The 19,999-nt window shown below is 46.5% G+C and overlaps 1 protein-coding gene across 1 annotated transcript in view; it reads right to left on the reverse strand.

The window, feature by feature from the left end:
- Positions 1-2,774: 2,774 nt before the first annotated feature.
- cep131 (centrosomal protein 131) overlaps positions 2,775-19,999 on the reverse strand; it is a 28,439-nt gene continuing 11,214 nt past the window's right edge. The window contains exons 13-27 of the mRNA XM_083636222.1: positions 19,741-19,932; positions 19,116-19,253; positions 17,900-18,025; positions 17,643-17,759; positions 17,317-17,346; positions 16,710-16,812; positions 15,710-15,911; positions 9,148-9,255; positions 8,504-8,621; positions 7,059-7,133; positions 5,298-5,440; positions 4,127-4,304; positions 3,643-3,839; positions 3,389-3,449; positions 2,775-3,269 (exon numbers count right to left, since the gene is read on the reverse strand). Coding sequence (XP_083492348.1) covers positions 3,198-3,269; positions 3,389-3,449; positions 3,643-3,839; positions 4,127-4,304; positions 5,298-5,440; positions 7,059-7,133; positions 8,504-8,621; positions 9,148-9,255; positions 15,710-15,911; positions 16,710-16,812; positions 17,317-17,346; positions 17,643-17,759; positions 17,900-18,025; positions 19,116-19,253; positions 19,741-19,932 — 1,860 coding nt within the window. The 3' untranslated portion in view covers positions 2,775-3,197. The remainder of the gene's footprint in view (positions 3,270-3,388; positions 3,450-3,642; positions 3,840-4,126; positions 4,305-5,297; positions 5,441-7,058; positions 7,134-8,503; positions 8,622-9,147; positions 9,256-15,709; positions 15,912-16,709; positions 16,813-17,316; positions 17,347-17,642; positions 17,760-17,899; positions 18,026-19,115; positions 19,254-19,740; positions 19,933-19,999) is intronic.

A 19,999-nucleotide genomic window follows, 5' to 3' on the forward strand; every position in this document is an offset into this window, starting at 1 on the left:
CTGGGTCAGCACCAGGCAGAGGAGTGGGGAGGTGCCGGCCGGGCTGGGCTGGGTCAGCACCAGGCAGAGGAGTAGGGAGGTGCCGGCCGGGCTGGGCTGGGTCAGCACCAGGCAGAGGAGTGGGGAGGTGCCGGCCGGGCTGGGCTGGGTCAGCACCAGGCAGAGGAGTGGGGAGGTGCCGGGCCGGGCTGGGCTGGGCCGGGTCAGCACCAGGCAGAGGAGTGGGGAGGTGCCGGCCGGGCTGGGCTGGGTCAGCACCAGGCAGAGGAGTGGGGAGGTGCCGGCCGGGCTGGGCTGGGTCAGCACCAGGCAGAGGAGTGGGGAGGTGCCGGGCCGGGCTGGGCTGGGCTGGGTCAGCACCAGGCAGAGGAGTGGGGAGGTGCCGGGCCGGGCTGGGCTGGGCTGGGTCAGCACCAGGCAGAGGAGTGGGGAGGGTGCGAGCAAACTGTGGTGCTTCGAAAAGCTCCGGGCATCCACGTCACGGTCAGGATGACTCAGTGAAACCTTGACAGGCAAATGAATCATGTCTGTCTCTCGCTAAAAAGACGAAGCAGGGATTTTCTTTTAGCCTTCCCTTTATATATATATATATATATGGTAAATGGTCTGCATTTACATTCACCCATTCACACGCACGCAGGGTGCTGGCACACCATCAGGAGCAATTTGGGGTTCAGTATCTTGCCCAAAGGACACTTCGACATGCAGACTGGAGGAGCCGGGAATCGAACCACCGACCTCTTTCATCCAAATCTGATTAGTGACGATCCGCTCTACCTCCTGAGCTACAGCCGCCCCATATATATATATATATATGGGATATATATTTATATACACACAGTATGTGTATATAAAAGGTCTGTGAGGACAAGATGGAAGTGAATCAAACTTTTGGCATTTTGGTCTTCCTCCACCTGGCTGGCATCATGACACATCACTTACTTAATAATGACATCACTCTTATTTCATGTCAGAAAACCCATGACCCATTAAGCCGCACTACATAAACTCCTAACCTAGAGAACTAGATTACACTTCATAGGAACCTCGAACATTGTGGCTCAGACACCTACATTCCATATCAGAAAAACCTGACATACTGTGCTTCCACAATCTGAAAATTACAGTTATTACATATTATCACAATTATCTTGTGTTTTTTCTTTGGGGGGGGGGGGGGGGGGGTGCATGCAAAAAACCCTTGTTTGATAGCGCTTAAAAAAAAAATTACTTCAAAACCTTCACCTCGTCCACAGCATTTGTATGGACAAATAACACTACAGGGATGAGAGAAGAGTGCCAAGTGGGAAAATAAATAAAAGAGAAAGAAATAATATAAATATTCTGTGACGTGCACTGTGCAGTGGAGCCGTGAGAATGGAAGCAGTAGAGTGGTCCGTCACATCGCGTTGAACCTAAATAACGGCCTTTACTTCCTGGTTTAGAGTTTCCCCCGGCAGTGCAAACTCTTGTTACTAACCCCATCCCCCCACCCACCCCCGCCCCCACCCACCCTATTTCAAGCTATGGTATGGACTTTCCCCAAAAAGACCATTCCCACAGGAATCGTATCCACAAAGAGTTGCTGTGTCTGTGAGAGGCACTTCTTCTAGACATCTTCATATGTTTTCTACGGGTTAAAGGAATTAGAAACGAAGAAGTACATGAAAAGAAAAATCCAGGTAAAAGAAAGTTGCTGAGAAGTTTTGGCTCCTGAGAGAATTGCAAAGCAGGGATAGGGATATGCATTGTATATAGGGATAGTGACATGGCCCCCCCTTTCACCCCATTCAAAGTCTGATGCATGTTGTCACAGTGCTGCCTCTGGATCTGGTGTTAGTAGCCTGTCGGTCACATGAAACCAGCAGTCCTGCCTTGTGCACCCTCTCAACCCTCTCTCTCTCTCCACTACCCCACTCTGTCCCAAGCTCTGCTTTCCCCTAATCCTATCAACATTTTCTACGCACATTCCTCCATCCTGCCCCCCCCCCGCCCCCCCCACACCATTCACCTCCTCTTCCTTTCTGTGTCACATTCAGAAACGTTCAAAACCACTCTGTGATCACGACCTCTGACCTCAAACGCGCGCTGTCAGAAGTCCCATCTTCCCATCGCTCCTAACCTTACATTTGCCTTACAGCCGTTCCCCTCTTTTCTTTCTTCCTAGCAACATTCTAGCACACGCTCCATAACTTTAAGCCTTCAAACCCATGTTAGCGGTGCGCTACCTCTTAACTTCTTTGTTAGATTTGATTTAGGTGCGAGACTCGCGTAACAAACTTGTTCAGAGCTATTTACTGGGGCTGGTCACATGGCTGCAGACGGGGAGGTGGAGGGGTTGAGTTGTTGGGGTGTTCCTAGTGAGGCGGGATCATGTAATTAGCACTAGCCCAGAGGGGCCACTGGGACAAAAGACATCAGTGACTCAACACACAATGGGGGCACCGTCCGAGAGCACACAACTCTCAGCTCTGATGCTGCGATCGGTCGGAAGTCCTGGGGGTTGTGGGGGTTTGGGGGTGGACGGCTGTAAGCGGGCCTTCAGAAAGAACCACCCCCGCCCTCTCTCTCTCCCACTCCCCTTCAGAGAGAACCGCCCCCGCCCTCTCCTACTCCCCTTCAGCCCGGCAGCGCACGCCTGGGCTGCTCTTTGGAAACATCTGGAACTGTTCTCTGTGGCAGCCAGAGTCTGTGGGGAACACGGAGGCCTTCCTGCTCCCGCAGAGCCGAGGGAGAGGGAGGGGGATGGTGGGCTAGGGTCACAAAAACGCCAGCATTCCTCCTCCTGGACGAGATAGCCTTCAGGCTGGTCCCCTGTGCGGCTGCTGAAGAAAACAGCAAGCTTGTTCGTGGCATTTAAGAGAAGGGTGGTTCTGACACACGACAGCCTCTTTCATGCCTAGGGAGGAAACCATAGTGACGTCCGGCGCTTTCCTTCCTTGTCCCGTTTTGCATGCTTCAAATGAGGTAGGACAAGGCTTGGTCCCTGGAGCTCCCTCGCTCGGCCTTCTGAAGTTCCACAGGCTCCATCTCGCTAGCAGGAACAATATCCAAAGGGAAACCAAGAAACCGGGGGAGGGGGACAGGGGGGGAGTAACGACACAATGGACAGAGCGTCAAGGAGAAGAGTAGAGGAGGAGAGAGAAGTTGAGGCAGGGAGAGCGCTCCAGAGAGATAAGACCTCGCCTTGCCGTCAGTCACTTCTCCAGCAGCTGCTTCCTCTGCTGTTCCCACAGGGCCTCCAGGTGATCTGCCCTCTTCAGAGCAGCCTATCAGAGGAGAAGGAAATATTTACTCGTGCTGTCAATCATCTCTCCCCGAGCGCGTTGACTTGGCAGTCATGCTCTGACAGAAAGATACAGTCTTCGCTGCATAGCTGGCTTCTCACCTCATGCTGCTTCCGAAGATTAGTGACAGTTTCTTCCTTCTTCAAGATGGCTGACTTCACTCTGGAAAATCAGAGGGAGGAGCAAATTAAATTATTAGGTGTTGCTGCTATTTCTTGACCAAAAAATGAGAGATTTTGCTGCTTTTTTCACCCAAACATTTTCTGAACTGACTGCTCATCCTCTTTCCACACAACATAAATGTCCGATCCCTTGTTGCCCCTCTTTATTCAGTTCATCTAGTCATCCGCCTCACCGTTGGTGGACCTCAGCCAGCTCCTCCTCCTTCTCCCTGGTGACTCTATCCACCTCCAGCCGCAGCCGGGCCCGGACCTCCGACACCTCCACCTTCATCCTGCGGTTCTCCTCCTCCGTCATCACCAGCCGCTCGGCGAACTCCTGCCTGATCACCTCCGCTAGGCTGCGCCGCTCCTCTGCCAGCTTGTCCCTAGTCTAGACAAGAACAGTTGGACTAAGTCAGATGGGATGGCAAACGCATCATTTTGTAGTTCTCTGGATATATTTTGTAGTTCTCTGGATATATTTTGTAGTTCTCTGGATATATTTTGTAGTTCTCTGGATATATTTTGTAGTTCTCTGGATATATTTTGTAGTTCTCTGGATATATTTTGTAGTTCTCTGGATACGGTATATTTTGTAGTTCTCTGGATATAAGCCTTTGCTGACTTGCTATTTGGCAGTATTGGCGAATTGGTGAGTGACAGCGATTTGCTCCGCACCTGCGTGACATCCTCGATCTCCTGCTCCCTCTGTCTGAGCAGGCCCTGCACTCTGATCAGCTCTCCATCCGTCTCCATCTGTCTCTTCCTCAGCTCCTGCTGCTTCTCCACGGCCGCCCTCTCGGAGCGCTCCAGCTCCCTCAGCTCAGCCTCGTACTTGTCCCGCACGCGCTTCACCCTGGAAACAGCATGCGTCACTGCTTGGTGTCGAGACAAACATGTGGGACATATGTCTCATTGGGACATGTTGAGACAAACATGTGGGACATGTGGCCAAGCTGCAGTTTGCACGGGAGAAGCATCCGGCACCGACGGCAAGTGAAACCAACAGGATCAGAATCAGAATCAGAATCACTTTAACTTCCCTACAGCTGTGCAACAATCTCTGACACTGGGGACAACTGTCGCCGAAAGACTCATTCCGAAGGAATGGAAGTCTTCCTCTCCACCTTCTTTTCAGGTGTGGCTGATGGACATGATCTCTGTTATACAGATGGAGAGACTCAGGTCCCTGATAACTAACTCGCTTGGAAGGTTCTCAACTGTCTGGGACCAGTTTTTGGCTACTTTGACAAGGTTCAGAATGACCAGTGACTGAGGTTGGGGGTGACAGATGGCTCGCCCAGCTGGTATCTTATGGACCCCTTGCGTGGGATCCCTTGTCCATTATCTCCTACAAGCACATAAACACTTTGTATGGCTGGTAGCACCACGTTGTAATGTTGAATGTTCATGATGTATGTTTTTTTCTCCCTCTCTTACTTTCTTTTCCTGTGTCTGAGCCTGTTTGTCTTGTTCGTATATTGTTCTAAAAAAATGAAAATAAAATAAAAAATAAAATAAAAAAATGAATCAGAATCACTTTATTGATCTCCGAGGGGAAATTGAGTCATGCTACAGTTGCTGGCACTCAGATATGGAAAAATATAAACATCAAACATTAAATATTATAAGAGGCAAATAGTCTTAAAGTGTCAAATGGATGGACGCCACACACTCTCAGTTAAAAGTAATTGTCAGCACGCGCACACACACACACACACACACACACACACACACACACACACACACACACACACACACACACACACACACACACACACACACACACACACACACACACACACACACACACACACACACACACACACACACACACACACACACACACCTGTTGTCGGCTGCCCTGTCGCACTCCTCTCTGGCCCCGCTGGTCTCTTCCTCCAGCCTCTGGATGGCGAGCTCGATCTCCTTATCACGTCCTCGCCGCACTTCCTCTTTGAGCTCCCGCTCGCGGCTCAGCAGCCACGCTTCCTGTGGACACAAGCAGCACACATGCTGTCTGTCACCGCCTGGCTTCATGTTACACGCACATGTACAACTATGGACACACATACACATACGCATTTCAATGATTTATCCACATATTAAGTAGAAGCAGACAAGACATAAACTGCATGAATGCAGTCAAACATTGGGAGTCAGTCAGGCACATAAGTGTCTAATCTGCAACCACATTGTTGCACGCACGCACACACACGCACACACACACAATGGCGATTAAAAGGGGGGGTTGAAACGTGTTGTTGCTTTTTTAACCTTTATTTATACAGGGGGGTCTCACTGAGAGCAATGCTCTTCTTTTCAGGAGCACCCTGATCACACTCACACATTCACACGTACAAGCATCTTTTACACAGCCTGTGAAAGCCGCGATCGTTGCGGCATCATTATGCCTGATTATGTCACCCTCTAGTGGTCAGAAAAACACGTAGCGTAGCTTTAAAGCAGGGGTGCCCACACTTTTTCAGCTTGGGAGCTACTTTTAAAATGACCAAGTCAAAGTGATCTACCAAACATATTTATTTATATATATATACACTGAGTATACAGTGGAAAAACAGTGGAAACAGTGGAAAAACAGTGATTTTTTTTTTTTTTCTTCCTCAATGCCATGCGATCTACCACACTACCTTCGCGATCGACCGGTCGATCGCGATCGACGTATTGGGCACCCCTGCTTTAAAGGATGGCTTTACCGATTCTCAACCCACTTTGTATCATTAATAATCTGGGTAATATAAGCACATGGGCAGTGTTTACCTTCTCTCTCTGTTTTCCTCACAGATATCTCCCATTTCCTCCTCCAGCAAAGCACTTTGTTGTGACGTGTTTTACGTCACAATCACAACGCGTCACAACAGAGCTGCGGAAGCTCTGCACGAGACGTGGAATCTGCTCCGAGGGCGGCCGTTATTGTTTATTTTAATTTTTTAAGTATGCACACATCTCCAGAGAATCCCATGGAGAGCCTTAACAAGCCTTAATGACTTGCAGCTGGTGGAGGCGGAGTTTCTGCAGGCAGAGAAAGGGAGGATATTTCTCCGTGTGGTAAACATATAGAGAAGGTAAACAGTGCCCATGTGCTTATATTACCGAGATGATATATGATATAAAGTGGGTTGATAAGAAGAAAATGGGAGGTGTGGTGGGCATGGTTTACTCTCACTCTCACTGCTGCACCGGCCATAGAGATTTGGCAATGTGCCAACCTGCTATGTCGCTAAACACAACGAAAAAAAAAAAAAACATTTATAGGGAAAAGCTCAGTTCTTTACAAGCGTACTGAGTCAGCGAGTCTCATTCTCAGAACCTCGGGGTTTCACAGCATACAGTACTGAGTGGCTGGCCCAGATGCTAAAAGACCCCTATGGGGACAGTAATTCACATTTACAGGGTATTTAGTGGTTTGCTATACCTCCCCATGCAGAGAGGGGGCGTGGCTGAGAGCAGATACAGCACCAAACACATCCAGGCACATATGTTCTCCAAGTGCATGCACGCACACGCATGCACGCGCACGACCGCAGACACACACACACACGCGCACACACACACACACACACACACACACACACACACACACACAAACCTCTTTTTTCATGTAGTTTTCTTCCCACGTCTGCTTCTCGATCTCCAGACGTTCTTGCAATGCTTTCATCTCCACCTAGTTACACATACAGCACACTCTATTAGCCTGCTACAATCCCGCTACCTGCCAAGCGACCCCCGCCGCCGCCTGCTGACTGAGACGTCTGCTGAATGCTCATGTGGGCGTGCACACTAGAGAAGATTTCTGAGACGGCTGGCTGTTCCAGAGAGATTTCTAAAGATTGGGATGCTCCAAGAATGCTTCTGAAGCAAAACAACAACAGATCGTCTAGTTCTGCACTGTAGCGCACAGCTAGAAACTAGAAAGAAGGGGAAGTCAGACACGGTATGAGAAGACTCTCCACTAATGTTGGAATCATATTCTTTTTAGCTGTGACCAGCAGCTCTATTAGTCACTCTGTCGGTCGGTCGACAAGAAGTTCACCGCCCTTTGGCGGCACAGTGCTCACCCTAGGAGGCTGACAATCGTCATGGAGGTTAAGTGTGTGTGTGTGTGTGTGTTCATGTTCATTGGCTAAAAGGGGAGTGGGGGGCACATTAAAATGCAGGGTGGCAGAGGCAGAGTAGGGTGGGCTGCCCTTGCCATCCTGCATTTCAGAAATTCACATATCTAAATTTTGCACATTTACATATTCACATATTTACATATCGACATATTTAAATTTTGCCCATTTAATTCAACTTGTTCATGTTTACCCTGCTGCAGCCTGCTATTTGTCTCTACTTTGGCACTGTGGTAGAAATGATAGATTATCCATACCATTATAACATCATTTCTTTAATATGATGTACTCTTTCCAAAACTTGCTCTTTCACCCTTCTCCCAGACAATTGTTATTTCAAAATTTCAAAGATGTATCAAATACTGTAAAATGTTCTTGGCTGAAAAGCTGAACTTCTGTGGCTTTTCAGTTTAGCTGACTTTTCATGACTCAACTATTTTCCAGTATAAGAGAAAGACAAAATGTTAAATATTTGCCCTTTTTGCCTGACACTTTTGATATGCGGACATCAGGCTCGCTTGCAAGCAATATCTGAATACATATTACATAGTACATATTGTGGGAGTTGCGTGACTATTTGCAGCTGGTGTGAAAATTCATATGAGTATTATTGTGAAAATCTAAGGTTATTTAATAAGATATTCAATAAACAACAGGTGATTTGAAAAGAAAAAGCATTCTCAGGTGCTGTAACCTATGACAACTCCCAGGTATTGAGGAATGAACTGTCTCACCCCTGACTGGCTGTTAGTCACTACAGTGCTGTAGCTATGGCAAAAAGGAAAAAGAAACTTAAGACACAGCATTTTTTTTTTTTTGCCTACTTCACTAAATTTTTTAGGGTTGCCCTGGTTTCCTTCCTAAAGTTACTGCAGTTGGTTTCCTTCCTGAAGTGATCCTGTGCTCTGAGCGCAGTCATTACCTGGTGTCTCCTCTCCTGCTCCTCGCGGGTCTTGTCCAGCTCCTGTCGGAGGGCTCGCCCCGCCACAGAGCTGTTGTCTTCCAGCTGCCTCCGCAGATCCTCCAGCTCCACTCGCTGCCTGCGAGAGAGAGGAGCGAGCTCAGACTGGGATTCAAACATCTCACCATCTCTCAGTAGAACAATCCCTGTAGCATGGAGCAAGTTGACTGCCAAAATATGATGTACTTTCACCCCCTTTCCTTTAATCATTCCAGGAAAGACACACACTTACACACATTCCCACCTGAGAGCCACCCTAGTACGAGTCTTCTGCTGTTTGCTCAAGGGCACCTCAACAGTGCCGCCCAGGATTGTGATTGTAACCTAACCATAACCCTAAATAGAAAGACTGTGAGATTCTTCTCTCTCTTGATATTCCATTGATACCATTTCTAATTCCTAGGACTGGAGTGGTCACTAAGCAATATGAGCTTACTGAATATTGTCTTGTGGCAGATTTGGGTGATTTGTGGGGCTATCTCTTTCTAGATAGATGGCCTCTGGTTCATGCATTTGCACTCTCATTAGACAGAGAGAGACCTCCTCTCCGGGTTGCGATCAAGTTAGACATGAGCAGAGAGCGAGAGCGATAGAGCGAGCCCTACCTCGCAGCCAGCTGGGCCAGCCTCTCCTTCTCATCAGCCACGTCCTTGTAGAGACGCCTCCTCTGCTGCTGCAAGGACAGCTCCTCCTCCTGGAGCTGCTTCTCATATCTGACACACACACACACACACACACACACACACACACACACACACACACACACACACACACACACACACACACATGCGATTGTACACATGCTGCTAGGATACACCTAAACAATGGATAACAACTCAACAGTGGCGCAGCACAAACTGGTGCATTTCTGCAAATGGAACAAGGTCATGGTCAAATCCTCTATCTACAATGGATGTTAAGTGCAATTAAAATCCTCTCCATCTGTCTCTCCAACTCTCAGCGCACGACAGGCAGCATGATTCTCTCCACCTCTCAAGGTGCGTTCACACCGACCTATTCAAGTTTTTCGCTGGCATCGAGTTTACATACAAAGTCAATGCAAACGAGCGATTGAGCGTATATTCGCCCGGGAGAAAAATCGCTGGGCGTCCGAGCGACAGAGACAGAGCGATAGGGTGAAAATTCGCTCGTCGCCCGAGATGAAATATCCCAACTCGAGCGAAATTACGCTGGCATCAGTCGCTCGCTGTTCAATGCTGATTGGCTGCCGTATGCGAGTGAGTCAAGGATCACACTGGCTTGGAACAAACCGCTGGTTTATTGTGTGGCAACAAACCGCATTTGACAGCTGATTGACAGGCTGACAGCTGACATGAAGTGAAGTCTGTACTACCGGTATAGAGCTCGCGTTCGGAGCACGCTGATAGGCTTAGCTTGTAAACAACTACGGTGGCTCGTAGTGGACAAACATCACGACATTGCGTAAAGTTATAGCCCCCAGATGTCCGTCAATTCTTGTGCCTGTTGACGAGCGATTTAAACACAGCGATTCCAAAGGGTTGAATCGAGCGACAGAGAGAAAAATAAATATCTCGGTGTGAACACAGCTTCAGCGCACGACAGGCAGCGTGATTCTCTCCACCTCTCAGCGCACGACAGGCAGCGTGATTGCGGCACTTCCAGAAATAGCCACGGGAACATGCGTGAGAAATAACAAACTATTAAGAGAGGCAAGGCCATGTCTGCAGCAACTCAGGCTATAATGCACTCAGCTTCACGCAGACAGCCTGGCTTGTAAAAGGTTCAAGTCACCTTGAAGCTACTTCCTGTTTAGTCTTTGCATGGTTTGGTTCAGTGTAGCATGACTGTGTACTTCCTGTTTAGTCTTTGCTTGGTTTGGTTCAGAGTAGCATGACTGTGTACTTCCTGTTTAGTCTTTGCACAGTTTGGTTGAGAGTAGCATGACTGTGTACTTCCTGTTTAGTCTTTGCGCGGTTTGGTTCAGAGTAGCATGACTGTGTACTTCCTGTTTAGTCTTTGCACAGTTTGGTTCAGAGTAGCATGACTGTGTACTTCCTGTTTAGTCTTTGCACGGTTTGGTTCAGAGTAGCATGACTGTGTACTTCCTGTTTAGTCTTTGCACGGTTTGGTTGAGTGTAGCAAGACTGTGTACTTCCTGTTTAGGCTTTGCACGGTTTGGTTCAGTGTAGCATGACTGTGTACTTCCTGTTTAGTCTTTGCACGGTTTGGTTCAGAGTAGAATGACTGTGTACTTCCTGTTTAGTCTTTGCGCGGTTTGGTTCAGAGTAGCATGACTGTGTACTTCCTGTTTAGTCTTTGCACGGTTTGGTTCAGAGTAGCATGACTGTGTACTTCCTGTTTAGTCTTTGCACGGTTTGGTTCAGAGTAGCATGACTGTGTACTTCCTGTTTAGTCTTTGCAGGGTTTGGTTCAGAGTAGCATGACTGTGTACTTCCTGTTTAGTCTTTGCACGGTTTGGTTCAGAGTAGCATGACTGTGTACTTCCTGTTTAGTCTTTGCATGGTTTGGTTCAGAGTAGCATGACTGTGTACTTCCTGTTTAGTCTTTGCACGGTTTGGTTCAGTGTAGCATGACTGTGTACTTCCTGTTTAGTCTTTGCACAGTTTGGTTCAGAGTAGCATAACTGTGTACTTCCTGTTTAGTCTTTGCATGGTTTGGTTCAGAGTAGCATGACTGTGTACTTCCTGTTTAGTCTTTGCATGGTTTGGTTCAGAGTAGCATGACTGTGTACTTCCTGTTTAGTCTTTGCATGGTTTGGTTCAGAGTAGCATGACTGTGTGTACTTCCTGTTTAGTCTTTGCACAGTTTGGTTCAGAGTAGCATGACTGTGTACTTCCTGTTTAGTCTTTGCACAGTTTGGTTCAGAGTAGCATGACTGTGTACTTCCTGTTTAGTCTTTGCACAGTTTGGTTCAGAGTAGCATGACTGTGTAGTTCCTGTTTAGTCTTTGCACAGTTTGGTTCAGAGAAGCATGACTGTGCAGCTGGGTGTTTCACGGGTTCCAAACAGTGTGTTTACATTCTTGTGGCCAATTCAGCCTTGGCCACAAGTGTTGTGTGCATCTATGTTTACCGGTGCATATATTGTATGCAGAGTTTGTGTCAATCATAACAATGTTATTTTACACTAGTACCACTACCTGTGCTATGTGCTAAAAGTGGAGCACATTTTTCTTTATTTTTACTATTTTCCATTTTAGAATGATAAAGACCTCTAAACTATTTAGATTATTTAAAGTAGTCGCCTTGATGGAAAGGCTCTGGAAAGAAATTCATACAGTACGTACCGGTAGGCATCATCTTCACTATTTACATTTGTCTAAGAAACATGTTTCAAGCATTTAAGCTAGGGGTGTCAACAATGAATTGAAGATCAATTAATTGGTCGTTAAGGATTTGCGCGAGCAAGTAAAATGGACTCGATCTACTATCAAACAACGTGTAGTTTCATATTACATTCTAGCTGTCAGTAAATGGTGTATTTTCAAAATACCAAAAAATATAACTATGACGAGGTAGCCAGTTGAGCTGTAATCTTTACTCCTGCCTAGACAGAGTTAACTTACAAACACATAGGAGAGGAAGTCCCACGTCCAAGTAAAGACACTAGGGAAAGAGATTGTATAGTTACAGAGGGGAAGGCTTGCAGTGGAAGCTAACTGTAGTGATTATCAGCTCAGCCTTCGGCTTAGATGGACAGAGCCTGACAGACTTTACTCACTAAACGTAACAAATAAAATATGATGCATTATTATTCATTAAACTAGAATTATAGGAATTAAAAGCTCCTACCACTGCCAATACCAACATTGGGTGAATAGAATGCAAGACAGTGTCTTCTTGTGTCCGTCTTGAAGACAGTAGCCTCCAAATCAGTATGCACCCCCCTGCTCTGAAACCCAAACTGCATTTCTGAACGACAGCTCAGATGATGCTCTGACCATTTCAAAATGAATTTATGAACACGCCAATAGCGTATCTATCTATAATTGGAGGATCGTCTGTCTGTCTGTCTGTCCTTCGTGTATCTCGAGAACCGTTGGTCGGATCGACTTGAAACTCGGGGAGTGCGTTTAGCATGGCTGGACTGAGGGCAGAGCACTGTCTTTGTGCAATTTTGACTGTTACATATTTCATTTCAATATGAATAAATTTGTTTTCCATTCTGCCCCACTCGCCCAAACCTGCTTGAACATAAACGAACGCTCCTTTGGTTGGAGGGAGGAGCACAAACAAAACATTGCGTGACGTCAACAACGACACGAAAGACAAAAGAGGACAGTAAACTCACTCCTGTTTTGAGCGGACACAGAGACAAACATTTTCACTGCAAAGAGAGAGATTCTCAACCAGAGAGAGATTTCTGCCTTCAAACCGGCGAGCATTTTGGGCGAGTTCCACTGTATTCAGTAGCTTTCTGGCTAGCTGCTAACGTAATATTAGCTTATGCAGAGGCACCGAACAAGACTGAGAAAAACAGACGCGGACATGGAGACGATTTCACTGCAAATTTTGGCTACACAACCACCGAGGCGTTATCATCAAGCTCTTTCAGGGTATCCGCAGGGTCTTGAAAAGTATTAAAAGTTGGAAAATCAATTTAGTGATCACTGACTGATCACCAAGAAGTCATCAACTGTTTACAACCGTGCGTAGGTTACTGCAATTCAACGTGGTAATGGCTGCTGAACGAGAAGATCCCAAGATCCCTGGAACCCCCATCACTTTTCCCCCATCGAAACATACAAATGTAATATTGTGGGAATATTTTGGGTAAAAGCACAGATGGCCAAGGTATCTATGGTTAAAACGTTGTCTTGCGTCATCGTATCGAACATAAACCATTTCCACCCGCAGCAGGATTAATGTCAGCTAAACACTTTCATAGGCAAACATGGCTAACGCTAATTAGCACCAGCTATCTTTGCGCTAACGTTAACGTCACTTGACTGAGCAAACGTCATGTGTAGGCCAGCATGTCGTTATCAAAACGTATTGCGGTGTGTGTGTGTGTGTGTGTGGGGGGGGGGGCTGTGTGTGAGATAGTGGCAGAGGGGTGTGTGTGTGTGGGGGGGGGGGGCTGTGTGTGAGACAGTGACAGAGGGGTGTGTGTGGGTGCATCAACATTGAAACTATGACGCAACGTCGCCACATGGCTCTTTCTGAGCAATTGTGGCCAGCATGTCGTTATCAAAACGTATTGCGGTGTGTGTGTGTGGGGGCTGTGTGTGAGACAGTGGCAGAGGGGTGTGTGTGCGTGCATCACCATTGAAACTATGATGCAATGTCACCACATGGCTCTTTCTGAGGAATTGTAGCATGTGTCAGTTGATATGCTGCAAAATGGTGTCATGATTTAAAAATATTGTTATAAAAGTGGCTGTTGCAGAGTTAGTGCATATAAGTTATGGCAAACTAAGACCGTTTAGTTTTGCAATCTCAAACTCAAAATGTATACCAAGTGTTAGTTATAGGTGTGTTGCTGATATAACCGGTTACAGCTCGAAGTAAGAATATTGTTATAAAAGTGGCTGTTGCAGAGTTAACTGAACCATGAGTAGCACCTCCGCAGAGTTTGTAAAGTAGAGAGGGGGCGGGGGTGGGGGGAATTTGGCATTCAACATTCAACAAACTATCACGACATGCAGTCTGAAAACAAGTTGCTAAAAATACATAATGGGCGATAACTGCGTTCACGGCATATAATCGTTTGTGCATAACGTTAGTAATTAATTAAACAACCCTACAACTCACGCCCAGATGCATCGATTTCCTCGAGTCTCAAGCACTACAAAGAAAACAGGTCTTTGCTATGTTCAGTCCTAAAATGCATCAAACCTACTAGAATTATACAGAATACAGGAAGCTAGACGTTTTTACCTTCAAAATAAAATAAATGTATTACTTAGTAACAAAAAATCAGAACGGTCGACTCACTACGGGTTAAAATTGTCTTTTGGAAAGGGAGCAGATTAGGGATGGGAATTGATAAGATTTTAGCGATTCCGATTCCATTTTCGATTCTGCTTATCGATCCGATTCCTTATCGATTCTCTTATTGATTCTCATTGGGCAAGGGGGGGGGGGGGGAAGAGTATAAACGGGTTTATTAAAATTAATTTTATTTTATATTATTATTATTATTATAATTATGTATTATTATTCAGCTCTGAGATCAGATTGCTCTTTTCAATCCCATACCAAGCAGGGATCAACGTGTCTGTTAAACTGGCTCTGTTTGGGGGTTTGTATTTTGGGTTGAGCATCTGTCATCTCCCTATAGAAAATATATAGTGGGAAGGAATGAAACAGAACTAGTGGTTAGAATAACAACATGCAACTTTGACATTTTAGTTTAGCTGGCATGTCAGACAAACTTAGTCACTGCTCGGTGACATTCGTTTACCCTCGCCTGGTCATTTTACTCTTCCCTGCCTGGGTGAATGGAGGAGCTAGAGGTGCGCAGCACAAGAAGTACTCGCTGCAGGCTCTGACCCAGAGCGACTACCAGCCTCTGAACCAGTCTGACTCTGAACGTCATCATCCTCTAAATTAAAAGGATGGAAATGGAGTATTAGTGAAATCTGGTTTACACAATGAAACAAATGGCAAGAACACTAAACACACAATAGACAGGGTCTGGAGGAGTTTACTTTCCATTTTCCATTTTCAACAGACGCGCTAACGTTAGCCGTACTGCTGTTAGCCACGTTATCGTCACTCCGTAGCACATCAAAAACGTGACATTCCTGCAAAATTATTGCATGCTGTGCTGTGTGGACAAATGTTTCTGCATATTGCTAGTATTTCCCCCCTTTGACGAAATAGAGGTTTTACAAGCATTGCAAGTGGCACTGTGGTCATCTTTTCGCTTCTGCCTAGACGCCATGGTGGCTGCGTCGGGTCTAAACAAAACAAGGCTGCGTGCGTGTTGCAGCATGTGACGTCATCGCGCATGGAATCGATAGTGGAATTGTTAAGGACTTTGGCTAACGATTCCAAAGAATTGAGAGATGTCTCTTCTGGATGGAATAGCAAAAATATCATATATCCCGGACGGAAAACGGAATAGATAATTAACGTTTGACTGAAATCAGTCTGTAGACAGAGCTGTGCCACCCATGTGTGATGATGAATTATGAGGCGTATGGTTCTGTAGGACTACCTCTGCTTGGCCAGCTCCCTCTCTCTCTGGCACTGCTCCTCCTTCTCCCTCTCCAGCTGCAGGCGGAGGTCCTCGCACTGGCGGACGAAGCGCTGGGCTGCCCTCTCGTCCGCCTGCAGCAGCTCCGCCTCGTGGAGGAGCCGCAGCTTCTTCAGCTCCTGCTTGTGCTTGCAGATCAGCTTCTGGATCTCCGGCTCCAGACCTTGGGAAAGGGCGAGGAAAGCGGTACGCGTGTGGGCGGAGTCTGCAAGATGTTGCAAGACTGCATACAGAATAAAACTGTGGGGTGGGGGGAGTGAGAGAAGTCGTCCAAAAAGCCCCCCACCCAATATGCCTGAGCAATGAGTGACTCAAGGCAGAGCAACTGCTCTGGCTCCTCAAGCCCTGTGACTGTGCCAAAAACAACAACACCGTATTGGTGTCTGTTACTTTTTGAAGGCATGGAGCCATCGCAGGCAGGAAACACTGCACATGGAACAAAATGGTCAGGTCCAGGACCTCTTTGCTCAGAAAACTGAGCAAACCAACAGCAGCTAGACGTAATAATTTGAATGCGACAATTCACCATACAGCTTATTTTCTTTGAGGTAGTTTGGTTGCCAGCTGTTTGAAGCCCTCCCAGAGACAGGATGAGCACTGACGTAGGATATGCGTGTTGGTAGCTTGTTGCTACGGGTGGAAACATTTCCAGACTTCTTACAGAATTCATCAACCAATTAGTAACCAAAGTTGTCCTCTGAGAGGGATGAGATCAGTGTCCTCTGAGAGCGATGTGAGAACAACTCTGATGAGAGGTTTTCACGGCAGTCTTCTACGTTTTATTTTATTTTATTTTTTAGAATTAAACCTAATTCGGGCAAACAACCGTAACAATCACAGCCTCAGCTGACCCACATAAAGATGATCACGGTAAACATCCTTTATTCATTTTTTTTTTTGCAATGGTCTTCTTACTTGTGATGACTTTCTGTGTAATTTGTTGAAGCTATCTGTAGAATACCTTTGACGGTGATCTCTTTGATCTTCTTGGTCTTTTCGTCGATCCATTTCTCCCGACGGACCTTCTCCGTGGCACTCATCAGCTCCTTCAGCTTCTTGATCTCCTGCGGACCGAGGGAGTGAAGGAAGACAGAGGACAAGTGATGCTGTGCTGTGGGGTCACACAAATTCATACAGTGAAGAGACACTAAACTGATGAAGACCACTGACAGAGCAGCAGCACACCGCCTGGGTCCTATTTAAAGCAGGGGGGGAAACATTGTGCATCACAGGGTTCAGTTTACCAACACCGTGACAACAACAACAACAACAACAACAACTACACATACAGTATGGGAATCAATTCAAGGTGAAATATTGATGTATGGAGGATCATCGGGAAACAGCATACAGCCAGATGCAGTAAACCAGCATCTTAGGAAAAGGCTGGTGAGACCAAAGCTACAGACAAACCAGGCAAGAGAGAGAAGCCTGAGGAGACGTACATGCACACAGACTGTCCCAGAGAAGATGTGAAGGATGAACAAATGAAAGAAAGGAGAAAGGGTGGAGTGAGGAAGATGACGGTGACGGGGATGGAGTGTGTTAGAGGGGGGAGTAAATGTTACCTCGCACAAGGGACCCAGAATTTGCCACACCTAAAGCCAGAAGAACACATTGACATACAGACAAGGACAGAGAAGGAGAGGAAGGAGAAAGAGGAGGAAGAAGAGAGAGAGAGAGAAGACAGTTAAACAAAAGCAGCCACTGCAAGAAAGCAAAAACACATGAGGTGCAGAGAGACACAAAGCATAAGCAGGGCCACAAGTTATTTGCAGTGAAAAATGAGGAACCACGCAACACTCTCAAGTCAAGTCGTCATAGAAACGTTGGAATAATAATTTAGTGACTCAGGTTTGCCCCCTGGTGGGCAAGAGCAGCCCCGCAGCCTCACCATTTCATGCTGCTCCTGCATCTGGGTGATCTTCTTGGTGTACTTCTGGTCCACCTGCTTCAGTTCTCCCACCACGCCCTCGCAGCGCTCGCTCAGAGTCTTTTTATCGTTGATCAGCTGGACAGAGAGGACACATTTTGAGACCACAAGGAAAGAAAGAAGAAGGAGAAAAGCATAGAGAAAAGACATTGTTTGAGGCACGAGAGCAGGCTGCCGTTGAGTTTGGAGTGTGTTTGGACTGTGTGTGCCCCTCCTACCTGATCGATGAAGACCAGGTGTCTCTGGATGGTGCCTTCATATTGTTCCTTCTGGAGCTGGAAGTTTCTGTTCAGCTCCTTCTCCGTCTCCTTCACATGTCTCACCGTCAGCTCCCTCTGCTGGGCCTGATGGAGAAAAGAGGGGGCGAGACGACAGCTGATGTTACTGAAGAAATGCACTCTACTTGAAAATGTACAATGAATGACTACGTTTACATGGACTACAATAATCCGACTATTGACCTCCTTCTAAATAAGACATTAGTTTGATTGAGGTGTTTACATGAGTTGCTTATAGAATATTCCATTCATATGACTGTTTACATGTACAGAGCATAGTCCGACACTGAAGACACGCCCACATGACGTCCCTACGATCTACGTCGGAGTTTCCCTCCTGAATTTCGGACTTCTTTTTACTAGCGACACCTATCTTTTCTTCTGTAAACAAATTGCGCAACACAGGCTGCAAGAGCATGTAAAAACAGACTGTAAATTCATGTAAATTAATATTTTATGCCTACTGAACACTCCTCCACTTGTGTATATATTGTATATATTGGACTGCACTTGCAATGTTGTGATTGTCTTTTTGTTGTTTTTCCTATTTCTTTATCTGTGAATATCAACATGACCGCTACGCTGGATAATGACACTAAGACTAATTCCTCCTATGTAATCTTGCATACTGTGGCAATAAAAGTGATTCTGATTCTGATGTGTCGTCAAGCAGTTTAACTGTGGGAAAATGCTGCGAAAACTCCGATAGGACATCATAGTACGATTAAGGTGTTCACATGTCTACAATGCACTTTGTGAAAATAAATGGGTACGGTGCGCCCACATCCCCTCGAACCCCACAGTGATTTTGGGTCATATGGTGGAGGATGCGGGCATGCGGGGTCTGGTGAGCGGGAACGGACTGAAAAACAACTTCAATAATGCGACTAAGATCACAATACTCCACGTGTCTTAATTTGACTATTGCTTATTATGACCTTATTCGGGTTAAGGTAATCCGAAACTGCTACGCTACGTACAGTACATGGCAGGGTCTTATTCAGAGTATTGTCTTAATGGGGTTAATACTGAAATATTGCAGTCCATGTAAACATAAGTCAATGAGATGTGACTACGTGAGGAGTGTGTGTGTGTGTGTGTGTGTGTGTGTGTGTGTGTGTGTGTGTGTGAGTGTGTGTTAGTGTGTCTCCCCCACCAGTGCGGTCTGCAGCATGTTGACCGTGCGTCTCTTCTCGTCCAGCTCCAGCTTGAGTCTCATCATAGAGCCTGTGATTTCTGCAGCGGTGGCCGACGCCTGCTCCACGCCGACCTGCTCCTCCTCAGACAAAACCACCTGGAAACACAGAGGAACCATTCAGCCGTCAGACAACACAAAGCAGCTCTTAGGACTGAAGCCGTGAGATAAAAAACAGAAAAAGATGAACACAATCAGCACACCGGGTGGCAGTAACAGATAAGAGCTAATTGTATCCAGTCTGTTGGCTTATTCATGGTGATGATGATGTATGTATATTGTGATTGTTTGAAATGGACACAATATTCCAACTTTTACTTCCTTTCATGAATTAGTTATTGCACAATACAGAAGTGATTTGTCTACTCTAAACCAGGGCAAAGTGAAGAGGAATGGCTGTCTGGCTGTCATCCCTGTCTGATTGACCTGAATTCCCACAGGGCAATGGTAGCGTTAACTGAAAGTTAACTGAAAAAGACGAAGAAGAAGAAGAAGAAGAAGAAGAAGAAGAAGAAGAAGAATCATCATCAAAATCAAAATCAAGAGTGTGTTTGCAACAAGACGATCAGTTTCCAAACCGCCTCACCTCTCTGTGTGACCCTGAGGTGACAGAGCGCGGCCTCTCCTGTTCGGACTTCTCCATCTCGTCCAGGAAGCTCATGATGCTCTGCAGCTTGGCCTCGGAGAGCAGAGCGCCCCCATCTGGCAGCGCGGGGTTGTGGATCAGCTGGCCGTGACGCTCCAGGTTGTCCGTGGTCAGAGAGTTGGACTCTCCATCCTTTGATGAGTATTGGGGGAGATCCAGGTTAAGTCACGGCAAGAAGAAAACAACCAAAAGGGCTACT

This window comes from Poromitra crassiceps, assembly GCF_964638095.1.
Source record: "Poromitra crassiceps genome assembly, chromosome: 4".
Classification (NCBI taxonomy): Eukaryota; Metazoa; Chordata; class Actinopteri; order Beryciformes; family Melamphaidae; genus Poromitra; species Poromitra crassiceps.